The sequence below is a fragment of the Panthera tigris genome, chromosome B3, assembly GCF_018350195.1.
Source record: "Panthera tigris isolate Pti1 chromosome B3, P.tigris_Pti1_mat1.1, whole genome shotgun sequence".
Classification (NCBI taxonomy): domain Eukaryota; kingdom Metazoa; phylum Chordata; class Mammalia; order Carnivora; family Felidae; genus Panthera; species Panthera tigris.
In genome coordinates, this window is record NC_056665.1 from 118530707 (window position 1) to 118553941 (window position 23235).

General features: G+C 37.7%; 1 protein-coding gene across 8 annotated transcripts in view; it reads left to right on the forward strand.

Moving 5' to 3' along the window:
- Positions 1-23235, forward strand: part of BBOF1 (basal body orientation factor 1) — a 54185-nt gene that overhangs the window by 7925 nt on the left and 23025 nt on the right. For all 8 annotated transcript variants that reach the window (XM_007095073.3, XM_042990092.1, XM_042990094.1 and 5 more), the window contains exons 3-9: positions 3118-3183; positions 4571-4714; positions 13902-13982; positions 16801-16871; positions 17633-17777; positions 19137-19630; positions 22340-22441. In XM_007095073.3, coding sequence (XP_007095135.1) covers positions 3118-3183; positions 4571-4714; positions 13902-13982; positions 16801-16871; positions 17633-17777; positions 19137-19630; positions 22340-22441 — 1103 coding nt within the window. The remainder of the gene's footprint in view (positions 1-3117; positions 3184-4570; positions 4715-13901; positions 13983-16800; positions 16872-17632; positions 17778-19136; positions 19631-22339; positions 22442-23235) is intronic.

Consider the following 23235-nt stretch of genomic DNA (forward strand, 5'->3'; position numbering starts at 1 on the left):
GAACAAAATTAGGAGATTTTCCTTAAGAGTGTGTTTTTGTACTTAAAGGTTTGTTCAATCACAAAATAAATCTCATTATATTTCACACCTGTCCTATATGATTTAGGACTGTCTCAATTTATCTTTCAGAATTTTTAGGTTTCCTTTAAGCTAGTCTAATTACAATATTTCACTTACGTATCCTCTGATTCTATAACCATGTCAAGGGGTTTTTAGTTTAAAAAGCTACTCAGGGGGCACCAGGGTGGCTCAGTTGGTTGAGCGTCCAACTCTTGTTTTTGGTTCAGGTCATGATCTCACAGTTCATGATTTTGAGCCCCGCGTTGGGCTTTGCACTGACAGTGCAGAGTCTGTTTGGGATTCTCTTAATCTCTCTCCCTCTCTCTCTGTCTCAAAATAAATAAATAAACTTAAAAAAAAAATAAGCTACTCAGGTTTCCTACTAAAACATATCAGAATCTTTGGACAAATGATTGATTCCAAGGCAAGCAGGGAAAGTAAAAGATGAGCCTGGAATATTTGTGCAAGAAAGTAAGTAAAATAAAGGGTGGGTACCTGGCTGGCTCAGTCAGTGGAGCATGTGACTTTTTTTTTTTTTAATTTTTTTTTTTTTTTTTTTTTACCCTTTATTTATTTTTGAGACAGAGAGAGACAGAGCATGAATGGGGGAGGGGCAGAGAGAGGGAGACACAGAATCCGAAACAGGCTGCAGGCTCTGAGCGGTCAGCACAGAGCCCGACGCAGGGCTCGAACTCACGGACCGCAAAATCATGACCTGAGCCGAAGTCGGCCGCCCAACCGACTGAGCCACCCAGGCGCCCCAGAGCATGTGACTTTTGATCTTGGGGTTGTGAGTTCAAGCCCAAAATTGGGTGTATTTACTTAAAAATAAAATTGTAAACAAACAAAAAAATTAAAGGGCACGGGTACTAGTTTGAAGGGGCTCCCACTGCCAAATCTGAGACAATCAAAATAAACAATGACAGTAAAACATAATCCATTGAATAAAATATGTCCATACAGTAGAATATAGAAAATTACTAAATTTCCAAAGAATGGTGGAATTGAAAAAGGCACTATTTGGTGCCATGGGATTAATTGATCCCATCAAAAATCATCGGTGGATGCTAAAACTAGTGGTGAAAGTTTCATGAGCAGAAGGATATTTGCATAGTCTCAAAATATCTGTCCTTAATTTGTAAATTAACTTAATTAGAAAAGGAAAATTGTAACTTTTTAATAGTCTCAAAATATCTTTCCTTAATTTGAAAATTACTTAATCACAAAAGGAAAAGGTGTAACTTTGTAAAAATTTTAAAGGAAAAACCTAGCAGACACAATCTTAACCAATTGATGAAAACATCAGTTACCTTATGATATAATGCACTGAAAAGAATACATCATCACTTAGACAGTGTGTGCCTGCCAAAAATGCATAACCTGAATCTGCTCATGGGGAAACATCAGATAGCCCCAACTCTAGCTGGTATTCTTGAAAACTGTCGATGCCATAAAAGACAAAGACGGAGAAACTGTTCCAGATTAAAGGAGACTAGTACACATGGCAACTAAATGTAATGCATAATCAAGGATTATATCCTGGACCAAAAAAAAAAAAAAAAAGTTGCAATAAAGGACACTACTGGGACAATTGGCAAAATTTGAATATGGACTATAGATGAAATAATAGCATATCAATGTTAAATTTTCTGACTTTGATTACTGTGCTTCTAAAAGAATTTTGGGGCAAATGTGTGGCTCAGTTGGTTAAGTGTCTGACTCGATTTCAGCTCAGGTCACGATCTGATCAGTCCTGTGTGGAGCCTGCTTAAGGTTCTCTCTCTTCCTTTCCCTATGCCCCCCGCCTCAATAAATAAATAAATAAATAAATAAATAAATAAATAAATAGAAGAATGGAAATACATTCTAAAGTATTTAGGGGTAAAGAGGCATGGTATCTTAAACCTCCTCTCTCATCGTCCAGAAAAAAAAAATGTATATCATCTCTACATATTTTAGATAGATCAATCTATACATACATAGAGTGGGAAAGCAAATGGGAAAAATTGGGTAAAAACTATATGAGAACTCTTTGTACTCTTGAAACTTTTTTCCAAAAGTTACCCAGATAAGAGAAATACAAATAAAAACTACAGTGAGATATTACCTCACACCTATTAAGATGGCTATGATCAGAAAAATAGGAAATAACAAGCCTTGGGAAAGATGCAGAGAAATTGGAGCCCTTGTGCATCGTTGGTGGGAATGAATGTAAAATGGTGCAGCCATTATGGAAAACAGTATGTAGTTTCCTCAAATAATTAAAACTAGAATCACCACATGATCCAGAAATCCACTTTTGGGTGTATTTGCAAAAGAATTTAAAGCAAGAGCTTGAAAAGATATTCGTGCACCCCCTTCATTGAAATATTATTCACAGTCAAGAGGTGGAAGCAACCCAAATGTCCATTGACAGATGAACAGATAAAGAAAATGGATATATACATACAATACAATAATATGCAGACTTAAAAAAAAAAAAGAAAACCCTCATTAAAAAAATTTTTTTTTTAAAAAGAAGAAAGTCCTGTCACATGCTACAACATGGATGAACTTCAAGGGCATTATGCTAAGTGAAATAAGCCAGTCACAAGAGAACAAACTGTATGATTCTACTCATACAAATTATCTGAAGCAGTCAAAAGTCAAAAGCGTTGGGGAGGGGGGTAGGTAGGAGAAGAAAGTAGTATTTTATGATATAGAGTTCCAGTTTTGCAAGATGAAAAAGTTTTAGAGATCTGTTGCACAACAATGTGAATATATTCAACACTGCCAAACTATATACTTAAAAATGGTTCAGATGGTAAATATAATGTGGTTTTTACCACAATAAAAAAAAAAATAGTTACCCAGGCAATTCTGATGATAGCCAGGTTTTAGAAACTGGCAATAGCAGGTTAAGGGCATGGAATTATGCCCCCTTTTCTCTTCTTTCTACCATACTCTACCTCTCCAACCCTATTGGTTTTAATATCATGTGAAAACTAGGCTACTTAATAAAGATAAGACACAGAGCAATGTTTTTTACCTTCCTGACGGTATTTCCAACTTCTACAGATTGAAAAACTCAAACAGCAATTGAATGAAACAAAGGAAAAAGCCAAAGAGGAGAATGAGAAATTGGTGAGTGTCTAGGTACTACTACTTTTACTTACTGGGTGGTCAGGTTTCTGGCAAGCTCAGATATTTAAGACACAAAATGAGTAAGTGAATAGGTCCTAAGAGCAGCCTCAGTGACCCTAAAGCTCACACACTTGATTGTGCAGAAGCTCAAAAATAGCAAAACTGCTTTTGTAGAAAATGATCTGGTAGTCGTGGTGCTCCTGACTTTGTCCTTTCAATGGCTTTTCAGTGGATGGAGGTAGGAAATATAAATTCAGATGCAGGAGTACAGGGTTTTTACTTGATCCAGTCTCCTTTCTCTCTCACCAGAAATTCTGGTTCTTAATATCAGGTATGACTGAGTTATTGCTTCAAACCTCAATACATCAACAGTCACAGAATAACTAACACCAACATAGATTAGTGGAAACAGTTTAAGATTTTAGGGGGCACTTTTCCCCTCTGGATATATACCAATAGGGATCTATGATCAAATTACATTACCATTTGAAATAATTTCTTTCTGTGTGATTATGCCACCAACTCAAGAACACATTTTGTTTTTGATTCTGGGGAGTTGCTTTTTAAAATTATGGAATTATATAAAATTATGTAATTTTAAAGTTATGTAATTACATAATTATGTAAAACATTTATGTGGCTCCAAAGTCAAATCAAGCGTGTTATATTCTGAGAAATCAAACTATCCATGTCTTCACAATATACCAGAGTATATTGTCAAAACTGATTTTTGTCAACATGATAGGTGAAAAAGGGTATTCTAGTGTATTTCAACTTGCATTTCTCTTATTTTGAGCTAGGCTGAGCATTTTTTCATGTTTGAGGGTCATTTGCATTTCTTTTTGACAACTCATTCATTTTTTAAATTGTTATTGGCCCTTTTTTCCTCCTCTTCCTCTTTTTTTTCTCTTCTCTCCTTCTCTTTCCTTTCTACTCCTCCACTTCCTTTTCCTCCTCCCTCTTCCTTCCTCTTTTTTCCCCACCTTCTCCTTCTCTCTTGATTTATTAGAGATACTGGCCCTTCCTTTATCTCTTAGCTTACTAATTTTAATTTACGGTTAGGGCTGTTACTTCTCTTTCTTACAAATTAAAGATTTGTTTAGTCTTCTCAAACCTCTTTTTAATAATTAACCTGCATTTTCTAGATAAGATCAGCTCATTCTAGAAGTTCTTTCTTATTCAAGGCACTTGGTATCTTCTAACAAAAAGTTAAACTTTATGCAAAAACAAAAAGGGAACATTTCTTCAAAGAAGATAGACAAATGGCCTAAGGTTTCAAGGGAACACAACTTTGTGGGACTTCTGTTCTTTTTCCTAATTCATTTAACTGTTTGGGTTTTTTGTTTTGTTTTGTTTTGTGTTTTGTTTTTTGTTTTTTTGCATATAGGAACAAAAGTATATTGTGCAAATAAATGAGCTGGAGGGAGAGTTCCAGCAAAAAGCCAAAGAAATTGGCATGATTCAGACAGAGCTGAAAACAATAAAACAATTCCAGAAGAGAAAAATCCAAGTGGAGAAAGAATTAGATGACGTAAGTTTCTTTCTTTCTTTCTTTCAACATAGGAGATTAGAGGGGCACCTGGGTGGCTTAGTGGCTCAAGCATCTGACTTTTGGTTTTGGCTCAGGTCATGATCTCACGACTTTGTGGGTTCGAGCCCCACATGGGGCTCTGTGCTAGCAGTGAGGGGCCTGCTTGGGATTCTTTCTCTTTCTCTCTCTCTCTCTCTGTCTCCTCTCTGTCCCTTCCTCACTCGTGCTTTCTCTCTCTTAAAATAAATAAATAAATAAATAAATAAATAAATAAATAAATACTTTAAAAAAAGGAGATTAGGATTAACTACAAACATAATTCAGAGATATTGCAGGTTTGGTTCCAGAGTGCCACAATAAAGTGAATGTCACAATATTATACTTTTTTTTTTTTTTTTGTCTTTTTAAGTAGGCTCCTTGCCCAACATGAGGCTTGAACTCACAACTCTGAGATTGAGAGTCCTATGCTCTACTGACTGAGCCAGCCAGGTGCCCCTCACAATACTATACTTATGTGTGCAAAAGCCTTCATAGACATTTACTCCTGTGAGATGGTAAAGGACTCCCTTTGGCATTTTAGAGATTATTTGAGAGAAAGTAGAAGACATCATGAGTGTAGCACTGGGTGCAAAAAAGTCTTGGTTAGACTTTTCTAAGCATTGATTTCTTTGTAACTTCACCAAATCTCAGCCAACACACCTTCTGCTTTTATCAGTAATTAAACCTTTGGAATCACTTCAATAAGAAACACACTACAGTTCTTGGAAAACAGTAGGGGAAAACAAAGTAGAAAGTCCCAAAGGAAACTAGGTTGAGACCGATGAGTGATAATTTTAGAACATTTTAGAAGGTTCTCTGGGTAGGGGTAGGTGGGGTGAGGAAAACCGTACTTTCAGAAAGTTTCTCTGACTTCGCTATGCTTTTTCTCTTTCCATTCCCTCAGCTCGGAATATAGTTTTATTGCATTAATAATAATGTAGTAAATGGCACTACATTTACATTTAGTAGATGAGTGTTTGGCACAGTAGCAGAAATCAGCTTTGTGACTTTGGGCAAGTTACTTAACCTGTCTATACCTTGATTTCCTGATCTGTAAAATGAGGATAGTAAGAGTTCATCATAGGCTCATAGGGTTGTTGTAAGGATTAAATGAGTTCATATAGTTACAGTGCTTAAAATAGCATTATGTCATATAAGGGACAATTATATTTACAATAGTATGTAGCGCTCTGCAAACAGAAGTCCTGATTTGTAGCATTTGCTGGTTTCCTTGGTATAAATACTCTTATTATGGCCAATTTCAAGCTACCAACACCCTAACACATGCTAGCGACATTCCTGGTGTGAGTCTGCTCCAATGTGCAATTAAATGCTGCTGCTGTTATTAGTAATAGCAGTAGCATTACCACCTAAGATAACCATATTTCATATAGTGGAGGGGCTGAAAGTTGGTGCTCTAAAGTCAGACTGCTAGAGTATAAATACTGTTTTCACTACTTGAATATTATCTTGTTAAGCTTCCTCATCTAAGCCATGGAGCTGGGAATAATGGTACCAACTTTAAAGGGTCGTTGTGAAGACTAAATGAAATCATCTGTTTTAAATGCTTAGCACTGGGTGGTAAATATTACCTGCTGTTGCTGTTTCTGCTGCTAGTATTACTACTGCTAAAATTATGATTATAGAAATTAGTATTATTTAAGTATTATTTAGTATTATTTAAGGCCCTTCCACCATCCCTTTTGACGCCTCTCATTCTTGGTCATGGTATTCTCCAAGCATGCAATGTCTCTCAAGCAGTCCTTGGGCTCCCCAGAACCCTATTGAGCAAGAACAAGGTCTGATGGGAAACCAAAGTTCCTGCATCCTATCTCTGTTTACCTCCCAGCTAACTGCCAAATTGCAAGGGTGTATGAGAAATGAATAAGTCAGACAAGATACTGTAGTGGTTGAAATCAGGGACTTCATGTCCTGGCTCTGCAGCTGATAGCTATGTGGCCCTTGGATAGTCTGTTAATTTCTCTGAGTCTCAGATTCTTCATTTGTAAAATGTGGCTATAATATCACATGTCTCCTCTTAGAGATGTTGTGTGGATTAAATAAAGTAATGTGTGTAAAATATTTAGCATATTTATTCCTACTAGTCTCCAGTAAGAGGAGTAACGTCATAATTGTTGATATTTACTTGTTATGATTATATAGCTTTAAAAATCGTAATAGAGTACTCTTAAGAGCTCTAATTAAAGGAATGAGTTGGCACATTTTAGGCAAAGTGGGAAAGTCTAAGACACTTTCTTAAATTGGAGGAATGTATAGGAAAGTGTTTTAACTCTTTCTGTCATAATTGCAAAGTTATCTCCCAACCTCCCTGCCTGGCTGACTTTGTGAACTTGATTGCCTGTTGCTTAACAACTGTCGTTCTGTTACTTTAAAATTGTTCTTAATTTCAGTAGCTCATCTTTATACAAGCTCCTGTGCAGTATTTTCTGAGGAACTCTCTCCTTCTATGTGTTTCCAGACCTTTAAAGTCCTTAAGGGGAACCAGGGTGGCTCAGTCCGTTAAGCATCTGATTTGATCTTAGATCCCTGCGTTGGGCTCCGTGCTGACAGCAAGGAGCCTGCTTGGGTTTCTCTCTTTCCCTCTCTCTTTGCCCCTCTCCCACCTGGTCTCTTTCTCTCTTTCTCAGAACAAAACAAAACATAACAAAAACGACAACAATAACAAACCACATTAAAGTCCTTAAAATAGCAGCTATATAACTGTCTTCTCTAGTTATTTTATGTTTGTATTGTTCATTAGTTTTGTAAACTGAGGAGAATAAAAGGAGCCAGATCATCTACTTGTGAATGTCTTTGTCACTCCTCACTAGTTGCTAGATTGGTACTTACTAATAAAACTTGCTAAGTGAGTGATATAAGGCAACCATCTAAAATGAAATCCTTTCATGGAATTCATAGAATCTTAGAGCTGAAAGAAACTTTAGGGCCAATTTAAGCCATTCTATAGATGAGCAAAACTGAGACACAAAGATGTTAAGTGACTTTCGTGGTAACTTGTAGAGCTGGTAGCAGAACCCTGTTGATCTGAATCCCTGCCCAGTACTTCTAGTCGTGCCCTCTCTATTTCTTCACCTGCAGTATTACCTATTATTGAAGAAAAATTACCCTCAAATCTAGCAGCTTAAAACTACACTAAACATTTGTTAAAAACAAATGGATTTTTAACAAAACCCATGGGTCAAGAATTTGGGAGCAGTTTGGGGCACCTGGCTGGCTCCATAGAGCATGTGACTCTTGATTTCAGGGTCACAAGTTCAAGCCGCACGTTGGGTGTGGAGCCTACTTTAAAAAAAAAAAAAAAAAAAGAATTTGGGATTAGGTTAACTGGGAAATTCTGGCTCAGGGTCTTCCATGAAGTTACAGTCTAGATATCAGCCAGGGCTGCAGTCATCTGGAGGCTTGATTAGAGCTTCAGGATCTGTTTCCGAGTGCCAACTAACATGCTGTCAAGTTGGGACTAGTAATTACTGAGAGGCCTCAGCATCTTCCCACATGGGCCTTTCAATGACTTTACCCAAAGTGAATAATCCCAAAGAAAGCCAGACAGAAGCTATCCCTTTCTTGACTTAGCCTTGGAAATTGTACAGCATTACTTCTGTCATATTCTATTAGTTAGGAGTGAATCCCTAACTCTGGCCCACAGTCTAAGGATGGAGAATTAGGTTCCATCATTTGAAGGGAGGACCATCAAAGAAGTTGTGGATGTATTTTAAAACCACCACATCACCACAGTCCAAAGTATTCACCAATACGGAAATGTTCTGATTAACTCCCTGAAGAATCTTCTTTAGTATTTCTCTTTTGTAAACCTAGTATTGTCCAGATGCCTTGATGTGAAAGTCAAGACCCAACACCTATTTTGAAACATTATTTTCTCCTTTTACTTCCTCATGCACACCCCCTTTAATTCATCCAAACTGGATATTTACTCATCCCTGAAGTCTTTTTACCATATTTTTTAAAGTTCATTTTTGGGGCGCCTGGGTGGCTCAGTCAGTTAAGCGTCCGACTTCGGCTCAGGTCACGATCTTGCGGTCCGTGAGTTCGAGCCCCGCATTGGGCTCTGGGCTGATGGCTCAGAGCCTGGAGCCTGCTTCCGATTCTGTGTCTCCCTCTCTCTCTGCCCCTCCCCCATTCATGCTCTGTCTCTCTCTGTCTCAAAAATAAATAAAACGTTAAATATTTAAAGTTCATTTTTGTTTATTTTGAGAGAGAGAGTGAGCAAATGGTGGAGGGGCAGAGAGAGAGGGAGAGAAAGAATCCCAAGCAGGCTCTCTGTTGTCAGCACAGAGCACAATGTGAGGCTCGATCTCACAATCCATGAGATCATGACCTGAGCGGAAATCAGGAATTGAACGCTTAATGGACTGAACCAGGCACCCCCTTTCTGCCATTTTTTTTGTAGTTCAAACTGTTTCTTCTATCCAGAATATACTCCCAATAGATCTCTATCCATTAAAATTTTACTGATGCTTCAAAGGCTCAGCTCAAATGCATATCCTCCATAAGGCTGTCCCCCAGAGTCATGTTTAAAAGTCATAATTTTAGGGGCACCTGGGTGGCTCAGTCGGTTAAGGTCTGACTTCAGCTCAGGTCATGATCTCACAGTTTGTGGGTTTGAGCCCTGTGTTGGGCTCTGTGCTGACAGCTTAGAGCCTGGAGTCTGCTTCAGATTCTGTCTCCCTCTCTCTCTGCCTCTCTCTCTCTCTCTCTCTCTCAAAAATAAACATTAAAATTTTTAAAAAATAAATCAAAGTAATAATTTTCTATGAAAAAAAGTATTAATTTTCTTCCATTTGTGACAGCTTGGATGAAACTTGAGGGTGTTATGTTAAATGAAAAAAATCAGAAAGATAAACATTATATGATATCCCTTATATGTGGAATCTAAAAAAGAGCTGAACTCCGAGCAACAGAGTAGAGGTTACCCAAGCTGGGAGGGAGGAGGATATAAGGAGATATTGGTCAAAGGATACAAACTTCCAGTTATAAGATTGAAAAGTTCTGGGGATTCTAATGTACAGTATGATGATGATAGCTAATAATCCTGTATTATATACTTGAAAGTTGCTGAGAGAATAAATCTTAAATGTTCTTACTACAAAAAAGAAATGGTAATTATGTGACAATATGGAGGTGTTAGCTCTTTATTTATTTATTTATGTATGTATTTATTTATTATTTATACCATGTTATATGTTATACCATTTTATATGTCAATTTTATCTCATCAAGTTGGAAAAAAGAAAAAAGATTATTAGCAAAAAAAAGTAATACTTTGTGTGTTTTCATAGCATTTTTTATCTCTTTTATACCACTTTGCTCATTTACCTTGACATATTCATTATTTGTCTTTTCTCCCCTGCTAGTTACAAATTCTTTGAGGCATGAACATCATTGTTCATTTGTATTCATCAAATACAAGATAACACAGTAATGCTCAATAAATCTTTGTTAAATTCTGAGTAGGTCTTTTCATTAAAAAAATGTAATTGAAGATTGGGGCACCTGGGTGGTACAGTCGGTTAAGTGTTCGACTCTTGGTTTTGGCTAGGTCATGACCTCACAGATTGTGAATTCAAGCCCCACATCATGCTCTGTGCTGACATGTGGAGCCTGCTTGGGATTCTCTCTCTCTCTCTCTCTCTTGCTCTGTCTCTCTCTCTGCCCCTCTGGCTTGAGCTCTCTCTCTCAAAATAAATAAACTTTAAAAATGTAATTGAAGGAATATCAAGTTTTCTACTAACTAGATGGGAGGAATCCTTTCATAATGTATATGTATATTAAATCATTGCAATATATACTCAAAATACTTTACAATTAATAATTTCCAAAAAAAAAGCTTAAAATTTTCTAGAAGGAATATCAAATTTTTTAATATGAAAATACTGAAGATTGAATCAATTTAAGATTGGTAACTTTTTAGGAACTCTCACAATAGCTATCTTAAGTATAGGTATACAATCTGAATCAAAATGAATTAACTAGTGGGTATTCTAGAGGTATGATTTCTTTTTTTTAAGAACAATATTGCCACCTAATGGAGAAATAGATTTCAGACTTTTCAAAAGGGATGTGGGCCAGGAAGACTTAAAATTCAGGCAAAAGATACTGGTTTGTGGGAAAAAATAAGGTGGTTCTCTGGAATCCAAAATATGGAAGATTTAGGGCAGGTGTAGAGGCCTGTGAACTTAAAATGAGGGGAGTATATAGATAAAGGAAGAAAATTAATTATACTGTGTATATGGAATTCACTATACAAATGAAAAGAGGCTAGTTAAATTTAGATTATCAAAAAATACTCAAAGCATAAATTTTAAAGAAAAAATGATTTCTATCTATGTAATTAACAGAAGGAGCATACATTGGTAGGTTGCAGTTATTTTAAAATAATTTGTTTTAGTCTATCTTCTTTTGACAGCGATAATACCCATTGCAGCAAATTTAGCTGATAAAAAAGAAGACAATTAAAAGCCCTCTCCTCACAGTTATACTACCTAGAGATAACCATTAAATATTTTGGTCTATTTTCTTTCTCTTTTTCTTCCTCTATGTAGAGACGTTTAAAAATACATGGCATTTTAGGGGGCACCTGGGAGGCTCAGATTGTTAAGCATCCGACTCTTGATTTCAGCTCAAGTCATGATCCTGGGGTTGTAGGATCGAACCCCGTGTCCGACTCCATGCTGAGCATGGAGCCTACTTAAGATTCTGTCTTTCTCCTTCTGCCTTTCTCCCCCATCTGCCTTTCTCTCCCTATGCTCCCCCTCTTCTCTTTCTCTCTCTCTCTCAAATAAATAAATAAATAAATAGCCATCTTTCAAATATATATATATATATGCTATTTTTTTAAAAATGAGGTTATTATGTACAAACTGTTACCCTGACTTTTTCACTTTTGTTGTGAACATTTTTCAATGCCATTACATATTTTCCTTTTTTCTTTTTTTTAAAAAAGGTACTGTTTTTTAAAGTTTATTTATTTTGAGAGAGAGAGAGAGACAGAGACAGAGAGAGAGGGAGAGAGAATCCCAAGGAGACTCCATGCTGTCAGTACAGAGCCAGATGGGGGGCTCAGTCCCACAAGCCGTGAGGTCATGACTTGAGCCGAAACCAAGAGTCAGACACTTAACTGACTGAGCCACCCAGGTACCCCTCAATGCCATTACATATTTTTCTATAAAATCTTTTGACTAGTCGAGGCATATGTATCATAATTTATTAGGTAAGATGTATCATGGGTAGATGTATCATGATTTATTAATTAGTCCCTCATTGTTAGACATCTGAGCTTTTTTCTAATTTTCCACTATTATAAACTGATGAACACCTAGGTAACAAAATGTTTTTCTACATCTGTAATTAGTATTTAGGATAACTTCTCTGAGGTGGAATTTGTAGGTTAAAGAACATAAACTTTTAAAGGTTTTTGATAGGGGCCACCTGGGTGGCTCAGTCAGTTAAACATCTGATTCTTGAGTTTGGACCAACGTGGACCCTGTGTCTGCCCTGGGTCAGGCTTCGTGCTGAGCAGAGCCTGCTTGGGATTCTCTCTCTCACTTCTCTCTCTCCCTCCCCTGCTCATGTGCTCGTGTTTGCCCTCTCTCTCTCTCTCTCTCTCTCTCAAAAAAAAAAATAAATAAATAAACTTAAAAAAGATTAAAAAAAATTTTTTTGAGAGAAGAGCGAGAGAGAAAGAGAGCAAAGCAGGGGAGGATCAGAGAGAGAGGGGGACAGTGGATCCAAAGTGGGCTCTGTGCGTCAGCCTGATGCGGGGCTCAAACTCAAGAATCACGAGATCATGACCTGAGCTGGTCAGTCGCTTAACCAACTGAGCCACCCAGGCACCCCAAAAAGAACGGTTTTTGGTAGGTATTACCTAATTATCTTTAGAAACATTTGTTAATTTATGGATTTTGAAAGGTCCATCTTCCCACACACTAAGATGATAGACATTTCCATAAACTTGTACACTGACATTGATTTTCAGTCTTTAATGATATCAGAAGCCATTTTTAAAAAAATTGTATGAAAAATACAGAGAGAAAGAATATCGGAATGAGATCATATAAAATGGAGATTTAATACACTTTGGACAGAGATCACAGGATAATTATTAAGTATAAGGGAGGACAGTAGTAGATATAATAATAACTAGCTGGTATATTAAATGGTTACTATTCTAGCTAGGTACTTTACATGTATTGTTTGTTATTTAATCCTGGCCACACCCTATGAGCTAGTTACTATTATTATTCTCTTCTTATTCCTGGAAACCTGAGACTTAGAGAAGTGATTTGCCCAGAGTCAAACAGTTGTCTCATGGGACACTCTACTGCCTTTTTTATGGATTAGATGGAGTATGCTTATTTCAGCCTGACTGATTGCCAGTAAATGTAGACTACAATATAGCTTTAAATTAGCTTACTTTTCTTTGCCTAGAAGAGTTTTATGTCCTTTTTATTCCATGTATACATGTTTTTAGGACAGAAGGATCCATCTATGAGAATCATAGGGAGATGTATTTTAGATTAATACTAGGGAGAATTTTCTAAAAATGGGAACTATGAAAGGCTAGTCTAATGAATTAATGACATTTGAATTCGTGATACTTCTGTCTCTAGATATTTTTCTCATAGAAAGAATCCTATATTAAGTGGGAGATTGTCTGGTGTGACTTTTAAGGTCCCTTTCAATTCTAAAATATTATGTTTTTAAAGTGTAATCTCTACACCCAACGTGGGACCTGAACTCCTGAGATCAAGAGTCACACACTCCTCCAACTGAGCCAGCCAGGTGCCCCAATTCTAAAATATTATGATTCTATGAGTCTACATGTTTAAATGAAGATATTTGGCAAATATGATTATGAGAACAACTTGTCTGTTCTGGGAACTGTTGTTCATGAATAACTTTTTAGAAACTCAATACTGATCTTGTAAGTCTACAGATGATTGGTGGGAAATATGGTACTCACGGGTAGGGACATGGAATTTTCCTGTGTGTTCAGGATTAAGAAATAATGTATCACAGAAAATGTTTTTTTATTGAGAATTTTCCAGAAATGTGCCTCAGTCACCCCCATTTCCTATTGATCTTTTTTTTTCTTTTGTTATTGTAATTATAGCTTAAGGAGAATTTAAGGAACACGGAGCGGAAACATCAGGAGACTCTTAGAAGATTGGAGGGCAAGTTTTTTGAAGAAAAGGTACAACACTTTAGTGTTAATTAAGAAATATTTTGTTTTTAAAAAGAAGAAATATTTTGTTTACTAAAACATTATAAGTATCTATATGCATTCTGAGACATGTCAACCTTTCTTTTGGTATCTTATTAGAGGATTGTTTATCAAATCACAGCAGATAAAAAAATAGGGAAAATGAAACCTGTTCTAGATATCTCAGTGTCTAGTCAGTTAGAGATTCTTGAAATCCTAAAGAGGGATTGTTATCCGAAGCTTCAGGACACAGTCCCTTCAGCTTGGTGTTCCCCTAGTGGACGGAAAGCTGCATGTAGCACATTATGTAGGGGGATGAGATGGGAAAGGTCACTCTGGTACACGTGAAGGTGTTTCCTTAGTCAAGCCAAGCTAAACTAAGGGTGTTAATAAAAAGGGGTCTCAAAAATGTTCCTTAGCATATCACAAACTTCCACATTTCTCTGTGCCTCTGACATTAATTCTCCAAATTGTGGGAAGTGCATTGGAACACTTCTCTGTGAGCTTTTCAGAGGACCCATGGTTTTTCTTTAAGTCTTCTAAACTTTCCTTTAACTGTTCATTCTTAGGGAAGAATTGAACAGATTTCTTTCAGAAACTGGTAGGGATGTAGGAAGTTGAGGGTGGGGCAAATAAGTCCTCATATCAGCTTTAGATAAAAAATTTGCCGTAAAAAGTGGCTCTAGATTTCCCGTTTCTGTATTAAATAACCTAGGAATGGGGCAGGAGCAGCATCTTGGTGCTTTCCTTCTCAGGCACTTTCTGGCACTGTTAGGAGTGGAAGTCCTCAGGAATGGGCTGCTCTCAATTGCCTTTTTCCCTCTATCCCACCCCCTAAGCCTGTTCTCTTCTCTGCTAAGTGCAGCAGTTCCACAAAGGTTAGGAGCGCTTCGTCAGATTGCAGCATACATGTCTGACAGTGCCTATATAAATAGGATTTTTATGTCTGGAAGTAGGTGGCTGCTGGCCTTTCCCTCATAGTTGCAAGATGGTTAATGCAGCTCTAAGATTTGTCTGTGTTTAAGGCAGGAAGAAGGGAGGCTCCAGCTGTATCTGTCCTTTTTTATTTGGAAACCATAAAAGCTTTCCCAGAAGCTCTTAGCAGATTTTGTCTTACATCTATCTCATTGGACAGAGCCATGTTATATTGGATGCTGGGAAAGTGAGTGTGTTTTTTTCCAGACACTAGTGAAAGCTGGAAAGGGAGGATGGGAATGAGTGTTGGGATGGCCAGCCACAGCAGTAGCTGTCTCAGTATGTTCGGTGTAAACTTCATGGTTAGGTACGAACTCCTGTGCTGGTTTGAACCCCAGTGCTGCTGGTTTGTGGCAGAGGGCTTTCCGGTAAGCCCTGTTTATTCGTCTCTTACTATAGTATGCTCCACCTGGTCATATAAAGCACATCCCTCAGGTTATAGGTGTTTTGTTTCCCTATTTAATCCTTTCTGTTCCTTGAACCACCAATCCCTTTCCCAATGACATATTTTTGTACTTGGTGTTCCTTTCTGGAATGTTCTTCCTCCAGCTCTGGCTCTTCTCATTCTTAGGAGCTCAAATGTCATTTCCTCAGAAATGGATTCCTTAAACCCCAATCTAACATAATCTCCCCCAGTTACTATCTATCTCATTACTCCATTTATTACATTCACAGCATTCATCACAGTTTAATTCTCTCATTTGTTTGCTTGTTAGGGAGCAAACAAGCATCACATTGCCTGCGTATGAATCTCTGCTCTGCCACTTACTAGCTATCTGACTTTGGGCAAGTCACTAACCTCTCCTTCCCTGTTTCCTCAGTCCTTGTTTTTGGTGATAATAATAGTGTCTAATTTTTAGGGTTCTTGTGATAGGTAAGTAATACACATAGAGCTCTTAGAACCATGCCTGGCACGTGGTAAAAGCTCAGTGCACTTTAATTATTATCGTTGTTTGGATCTCACCTAGAATACAAGGTCTGTCAGAACAGGGACCTTATGGGGCGCCTGGATGGCGCAGTCGGTTAAGCGTCCGACTTCAGCCAGGTCACGATCTCGCGGTCCGTGAGTTCGAGCCCCGCATCAGGCTCTGGGCTGATGGCTCGGAGCCTGGAGCCTGTTTCCGATTCTGTGTCTCCCTCTCTCTCTGCCCCTCCCCCGTTCATGCTCTGTCTCTCTCTGTCCCAAAAATAAATAAAAAACGATGAAAAAAAAAATTAAAAAAAATAAAAAATAAAAAAAAAAAGAACAGGGACCTTATCTGTTTTTTTCACCACAGAATCTCCAGCATCTGAAAAATCTGATACAATACTAATGCTCAATAGGGATTTGTTGGATAAATAAATGACTCTAACCACATTGTATTTAGCAGAAATTTATCCAAGCTCCACTTTCCAATATTGATGTGGACTTTTTTTTTTCTATTTATGTGTCATATTGCTTCTTTAATGGGGAGATCAGATGGTACCCTGAGGTTCCTGTGTTCACACTATCCTCTTTGCTAGCTATTCCACCAGTACTTGGAGTTCTTCACACTAGGTCATGTGGACAGGAGTATTTTGTTTGACATTATAAAATAAATACTTCACTTTTTGGTGTGTAAATTTGTTAGAAATATAACTCTATTAAAACAGCCTACAGGCACCTGGGTGGCTCAGTTCGTTAAGCATCTGACTCTTGATTTCGGCTTAGGTCATGATCTCACAGTTAGTGAGATTCGGCCCCTTGTTGGGCTCTGCCCTGACAGCTGAAGGCCTGTCCTTTCTCTCTCTTGCCGCCACCACCCCCAAAATAAATAAATAAACTTTAAAAAAAAAAGTCTGTTTTCTTTTTTAGCATCGACTAGAACAAGAGGCTGAAAAGAAGATAATAATGCTGGCAGAGAGAGCTCACCATGAAGCTATCGCGTAAGAGACTGCTGCCTCCTTTTTCTTTTTCATAGCTTCTCTTATCTCTTTGCTGGTCTGTTTTGTTCTCATCATATTGTCTTCTCCCTTCTCTCTTGGTTTGCTTTCTTCAAATTTTCTTGTTTACTTTCCCTCGTTATTTCTTTCTCTTTGTGTCCCCGCCCCTTTTTCACCCACCCTTTCTGCAGCAAGGTGGTGTGGAGGAAATAACCCTGGCTTTGAAGTTAGACTTTGGTTCTCAACATGTATACCGACATGACTGACTGTTGGAAAATTTCCTAACCTTTTTGAAATTAAATTTCTTCGTCTAAAAACGGGGTTAATCATAGCAACTGTATAGAGTTGTCATGAGGTATGTTAGTGAAAGTAACATTTAATTGTGTTAATAAATTCCGAAGTCTCAATGGTTTAGTTCTTGCTCGCTTAACAATCCAGTATAAGTCTGATAGCTCTACTTGAGTGGTGATTCGGGAACTGGGGCTGTTTCTATCTTGGACTTCTTCCACCCAGTCATATGGACAGGAGAGAGCATGGAAACCCATCTGCTCCTAACTGCCTTGGACTGGAAGTAACACGTAACTTTTCACTTTCCATTGGTGAAAACTTAGTCACATACCCCACCTCTTTTGAGTCCCTACCATAAACTAAATACGTCGTGGTCATTATTTTTAATGTTGGGGGATAAGGCAGTCATTGTTCTAGTTTGGTAATATCTAAAACTTAACACCTGTGTTTTGGGATCATATATCTATCTATTTCAGGCAACTGAACCATGCTGGAAGAGCCGTTTTTAAAGAGAATGTTTATCTCCAGAAAGCCCTCACATACCACCTGAAGGAAGCTGACGCTCTACAAAAAAACTCCCAGAAGTTGCAAGATACTCAAACTTTCCTTTTACATCAGAAGGTTCCCACTCCATTTGGACTTGCTGGGCTTTTTGTTTGTTTGCTCGTTTGTTTATTTAAGGATTGGGTTGGTAAATATGAAGAATTGAGTATAATAATGATACATGAGGACTTTGGGACCATTTTTATTCTGTCTGGATGATGTACCTTTCTTATTTGAAAGGATTAATTATGAGAATGGCATAAGAAGTATTTGACTTGGGATGCCTCAGTGGCTCAGTCAGTTAAAGAGTCCAACTCCTGATTTCTGCTCAGGTCATGATCTCACAGTTCGTGGGTTCAAGCCCCACATCAGGCTCTGTGCTGATAGCACGGAGCCTGCTTGGGATTCTCTGCTTCCCTCTCTCTCTCTCTCTGCCCCTCCCTGAGCATGTGCTCTCTCTCTATCTCTCTCAAAAATAAATAAATAAATAAATAAACATAAAAAAAGAAGTATTTGACTTGGCTTTATAAAGAATATATCAGAAACATAAATGTAAACCCTATCCTCTACTACCTTAGAATACTCATTTTACTTTGCTTAGAGTTGGTCTCTGAATTACTGGTTCCGAATAGGTTCAGCTGTAACAGCCCCAACAACAGTGGCTTTACCATGTAAGGGTTTATTCTCTCCTCTAAATGAAGTCTGGAGGTTAGCAATCCAGAGCTGGAAGGGTAGTGCCACAAAGTCAACAGAGACTCAGTTTCCTTAACTCTGCTGGGCAACGTATGGCTTACATCCCCAAAGTTACTTCATGGCCCAAAGCAGCTGCTAGATCTCTAACCATTACCCAGAAAGCAGGAAGGAAGAAGGACAGGGAGGAAAAATTATGCCCCCCCCCTCCCCTTTAGAAGTCTTCCTGGAAGTCCTGCAAACACTTCTACTTACATTTCATTGACCAGAACTTAGTTACATAGCTTTGCTGAACTGCAAGGGAGACTGGGAATTTTCAATTGGGCTTCCTGCCTTCCTGAAAAAAAAAAAAAAAAAATGGAGTTTTATTACTAAGGAGGAAAGGGACAATGGAAAAGGGATAGGCCACTAGCCTATAGGCTAGGATAGGAAACATTTTCCAGTATACAGTTGTTAATGTTTTACTGTATAATCTTATTGATTTTGAAATTACCCATTTCAATAATATAAAATATTTAAACTATTGGAATTTTAGAGAAAGGAAAGTTTCTTAATCAGCAAAATTAGTGGCCTTCACAAGTCCAGAGAAGAACCCTGGGATGTTTTTTCTCTCGGTACACAGAATACCAAATATCATCATCTCAACCTGGTATCAAATTTAAGCTAATGATGTAATGGAAATTAGTGAGGAACTTTTAAGTTTTGAAATTGATTAAAGAAAATCAACTCTCTCATCTTTGTTTTTAGGAAATCAATGATCTGTTGGTTAAGGAAAAGATAATGCAGTTTACCCAGCAGAGATTACAAATCCAAACTCTTCAGAAAAAGGTGGTAAGCTTGGAGACTGCCCTGAGTTGTATGACCAGAGAGTTTGAGGCTGAAGTTCTAAAAATGCAGCGACAGGCAATGATAGAGAACCAAGCAGGTCAGGTTGAAATTGACAAGCTGCAACATCTTCTCCAGATGAAGGACAGGGAAATGAATCGAGTGAAGAGGCTGGCCAAGAACATACTGGATGAGAGAACAGAAGTGGAAAGGTTCTTTTTAGATGCTCTGCACCAAGTGAAGCAACAGATCCTACTGGGCAGGAAGCATTACAAAAAGGTAGCACAAGCTGCTTTCAATTTTAAAATGAGAGAGGCATGTGCAGGAAGAACAGAATATCCCCGGATCCGAACGTTCGATGGCAAAGAGCACAGCACCAATAGCGTAACTCAAGATCTTATGGAGGCTGAGAAATGGTACTAATTATGGCTTTAATATTTTATCCTTTGTGCAGCTATTTTTGTGCCCTTTAGAGAAATAAGCACTCTGAAGAGTTCAGTTACATAATATCTAAGTATTGAATAGATTACTCACTAAGTTACTCGAAGATAGGAACTGTCTTACCTGTCTTTATAACCCCTGTGCTTAGCACTGTGTGTGGGGCTTAGTAGGTATTCTTAGCAGATTTCCTTTTTTCAAGACAGAGACTTATTAAAGAGACTAGATCATTTGTTCCATAGAATGTCATTGTAGTATCTTTGAACATGTTCCTTTATTTTCTTTTTTGTAAATTCATTATAAAGGTGTGATCAGATTAAGGTTAAACATTTTTGATAAGCTTACTTTCACAAATATTTTGTAACGTTCCTTTTACTGAGATGAAATTCATAGATAATATCTAACTAAACATATAATTTAAGAAATCAATATAACAGTTCTTTGTAATAATTCTTTGTTGCACAGAACTGTTCTATGGGTTGGAGGACATCCAGGAGTGGGACCCCATCATTGTACTAACCAAAAGTCCTTGCAAGTTTCCAAAATACATGCTACAGATCTACTGCCACCATAATAAAGGTAGCAGGATGCTTGAGACAGTTGTAGACTTTATACAATGACTGTTTCCTGTTAGCGTTTCTGTCAGTGCACTCTTAACTCCTATGAACCATAAATTAGAGTGCATTTTAAAGATTATTCTGAAAAAAAAAGTTTTATCTCCCAGTGCAATTAGGTTCTTCAAAGGCCTTAGCTTGAGAAACTTAAAAGGACTCCCTACTACTATGTACTGAACACCTTATTAACAGTGCTTCCAAATGTGTTTTCTGATTTATTTTTTAATGGATTAATTAGTAGGTTCTTTTAAACTATGTATCTGTTGGGAAGGTTGGACATGGTCAGTGGCTTCTGAAAGATAAGACTGTTTTCTTCAAAATGTCCATACCATAATTTTTTAAAACCTTTTTGCCATATTTAGAAGTCTATTACTTGTATTACCAATAATTTCTCTGTAATTTCCTCTTTTTAAAAAAATTTTATTTGAGGGGCGCCTGGGTGGCTCAGTCGGTTGAGCGTCCGACTTCAGCTCAGGTCATGATCTCACAGTCTGTGAGTTCGAGCCCCGCATCGGGCTCTGTGCTGATGGCTCAGAGCCTGGAGCCTGCTTCGGATTCTGTGTCTCCCTCTCTCTCTGCCCCTCCCCTGCTCATGCTCTGTCTCTCTCTGTCTCAAAAATAAATAAAAACATTAAGAAAAAAAATTAAAAAAAAATTTATTAGAGAGGGAGAGCATGCGAGTGGGGGAGAGGGGGAGAGAGAGAGAGAGAGAGAGAGAGAGAGAGAGAATCTTAAGCAAGCTCCACGCTTAGCACAGAGCCTGATGTGGGGCTTGATCACACGACCCTGGGATCATGACCTGAACTGAAATCAAGAGCTGGATGCTCAACCAACTGAACCACCCCGGTGCCCTGTCCTCTTTTTAATTTAAATTTAATTTTTTTTTTTAACGTTTATTTATTTTTGGGACAGAGAGAGACAGAGCATGAACGGGGGAGGGGCAGAGAGAGAGGGAGGCACAGAATCGGAAGCAGGCTCCAGGCTCTGAGCCATCAGCCCAGAGCCTGACGCGGGGCTCGAACTCACGGACTGCGAGATCGTGACCTGAGCTGAAGTCGGACGCTTAACTGACTGAGCCACCCAGGCGCCCCATGTCCTTTTTTTAATTCAATACGTCAAGCAAGTTGAGTCCCTAGCATACATATGCCAGTCTATTTTACATTTTTTTGTCTGCAAAGTGGTATTTCAGAGAAAGGTATATAAAATGATTCTCCACATTGTTATTGCAGAAGCTGGACTCTTCCTCTTCTGCCCTGTGTGACATTTTTGCTACTGAACAACTTCTCACCTTAACCTCAGTGTTCTATTGCCTGTACCAGCAGGGCAGAAATGGTGATTAAAATATTACATCATCTGCTTAAGAGGCAGATTGGGGAAGGACAATTTAAGTGTATGGTGATCATAAGGCAAAACCTAAACTTTTAAAGAAAACTAACCCAACTGATGTATATGCAAAAACATTTCTTACATTGTGAAATACAGTACTCTCTACAGTGTCAGCCAGCTTACATAAATAGTAAATAGACTACAAATCTTCTGGGAAAGTTATAGTATAGCCAAAGACCTGCCTGGAAAGCTTAGCTGCAGCCTTATTTGGAAGTAGGTAAATAGACTAGATAAGTTACGTGTTATTTTCTAAACGTACCTCTTGTCACTCTGTTTTCATAGCAAAATATCTTATACAAAAAGAAATGTTAAAAGGAATTTATCAATAATCTCACCTTGTAAACAACTAGTTTTTGTTGTATTGTTCCTTTTCTTTTTGTATCTGGATGCATAATGTTATATTACAACTTTTTGCCCTTTTGCTTAATGTTTGAGCACACATTTTTTTGTGTTATAGTTTTTCTTATTTTTATCTTAAAGACTACATAGCATTTCAGAATGGCTAGCATATTGATATCCTCTTCAACTTCGTGATTTTGTAATGGACACAGTTTGCTTTGTAGTCATTATATTTGGAAACCTCATAATAGTTATGGTTTGGAAATTTTCTTTTCTCATATTTACATATTTTAAATTTTAAAAAGGAGAGATGCTTACTTTGGCCATTTTGCCTTTGAAATTCTTCAGGACGGATATTCAAGGAAATGTGGATATTGAAGATTTGACCTGGGAGCAAAAGGAGAAAGTCTTGCGATTGCTCTTTGCAAAAATGAATGGTTTTGTTTCCAGGTAACTCCCTATTTCTGTAGTGAAGTACCAAGGTGTTAACAAACCTAGAAACCATATAGGAAGAATGAACTTATTCTCACTTAGAATTAAAGGAATGGGAAAGGATCAGAAAATGGAAAAGGGTCATGCTGCTTAGCACCTGTCACTCCCAGAGATGAATGATGGGAGATGAATGAATGAGCACAAAAATGAAAGATTAATTAAAGGGGGGAGAAAAGAGACTGATCTTAGATGTTTAAGGTAATGCTTGCTAGGAAGGTACAGCATTGTTCAGCTGCATCAGTGGTCACTGAAGAGAAGCAAAATAATTATTAAGATTTTATTGGTAAAAAAAGATTTTATTGGTTTGCAAAAACAAATAAGTGGTTTTTACGCTGATTATTGATTTAGAGACTCTCTAATACCAAGATAAAGACCTAGAGAGGAAAACAGAAATTCACAGATACTCCAAATCATTCTTTTTAATGATTCGTTTCACTCTCTTTCTCCACTATGCTTTATCAATGACTACAACACTGGTACTGAACTATAAAGTGGCTAAAATAAATCAACCTCTTATTAACTGCTTGTTACATGCTTGGTACTGTGTTAGGTACTGTGAACATTTGCAGGAATTAAGAGACATTGCCTTTGATTACAGTTTCTAATCTAGTTGCCCAAACAAAACCAAACATAGCAAAGAAAAAAATCAGGTGGCACAATAAAGTATCACTGGAGTTCAGACAACATGTCAGTGTCCTACAGCAGTTAGGGAAGACTTCAGTGAAGAAGACTGAAAGAGTGTGACGCTGCCG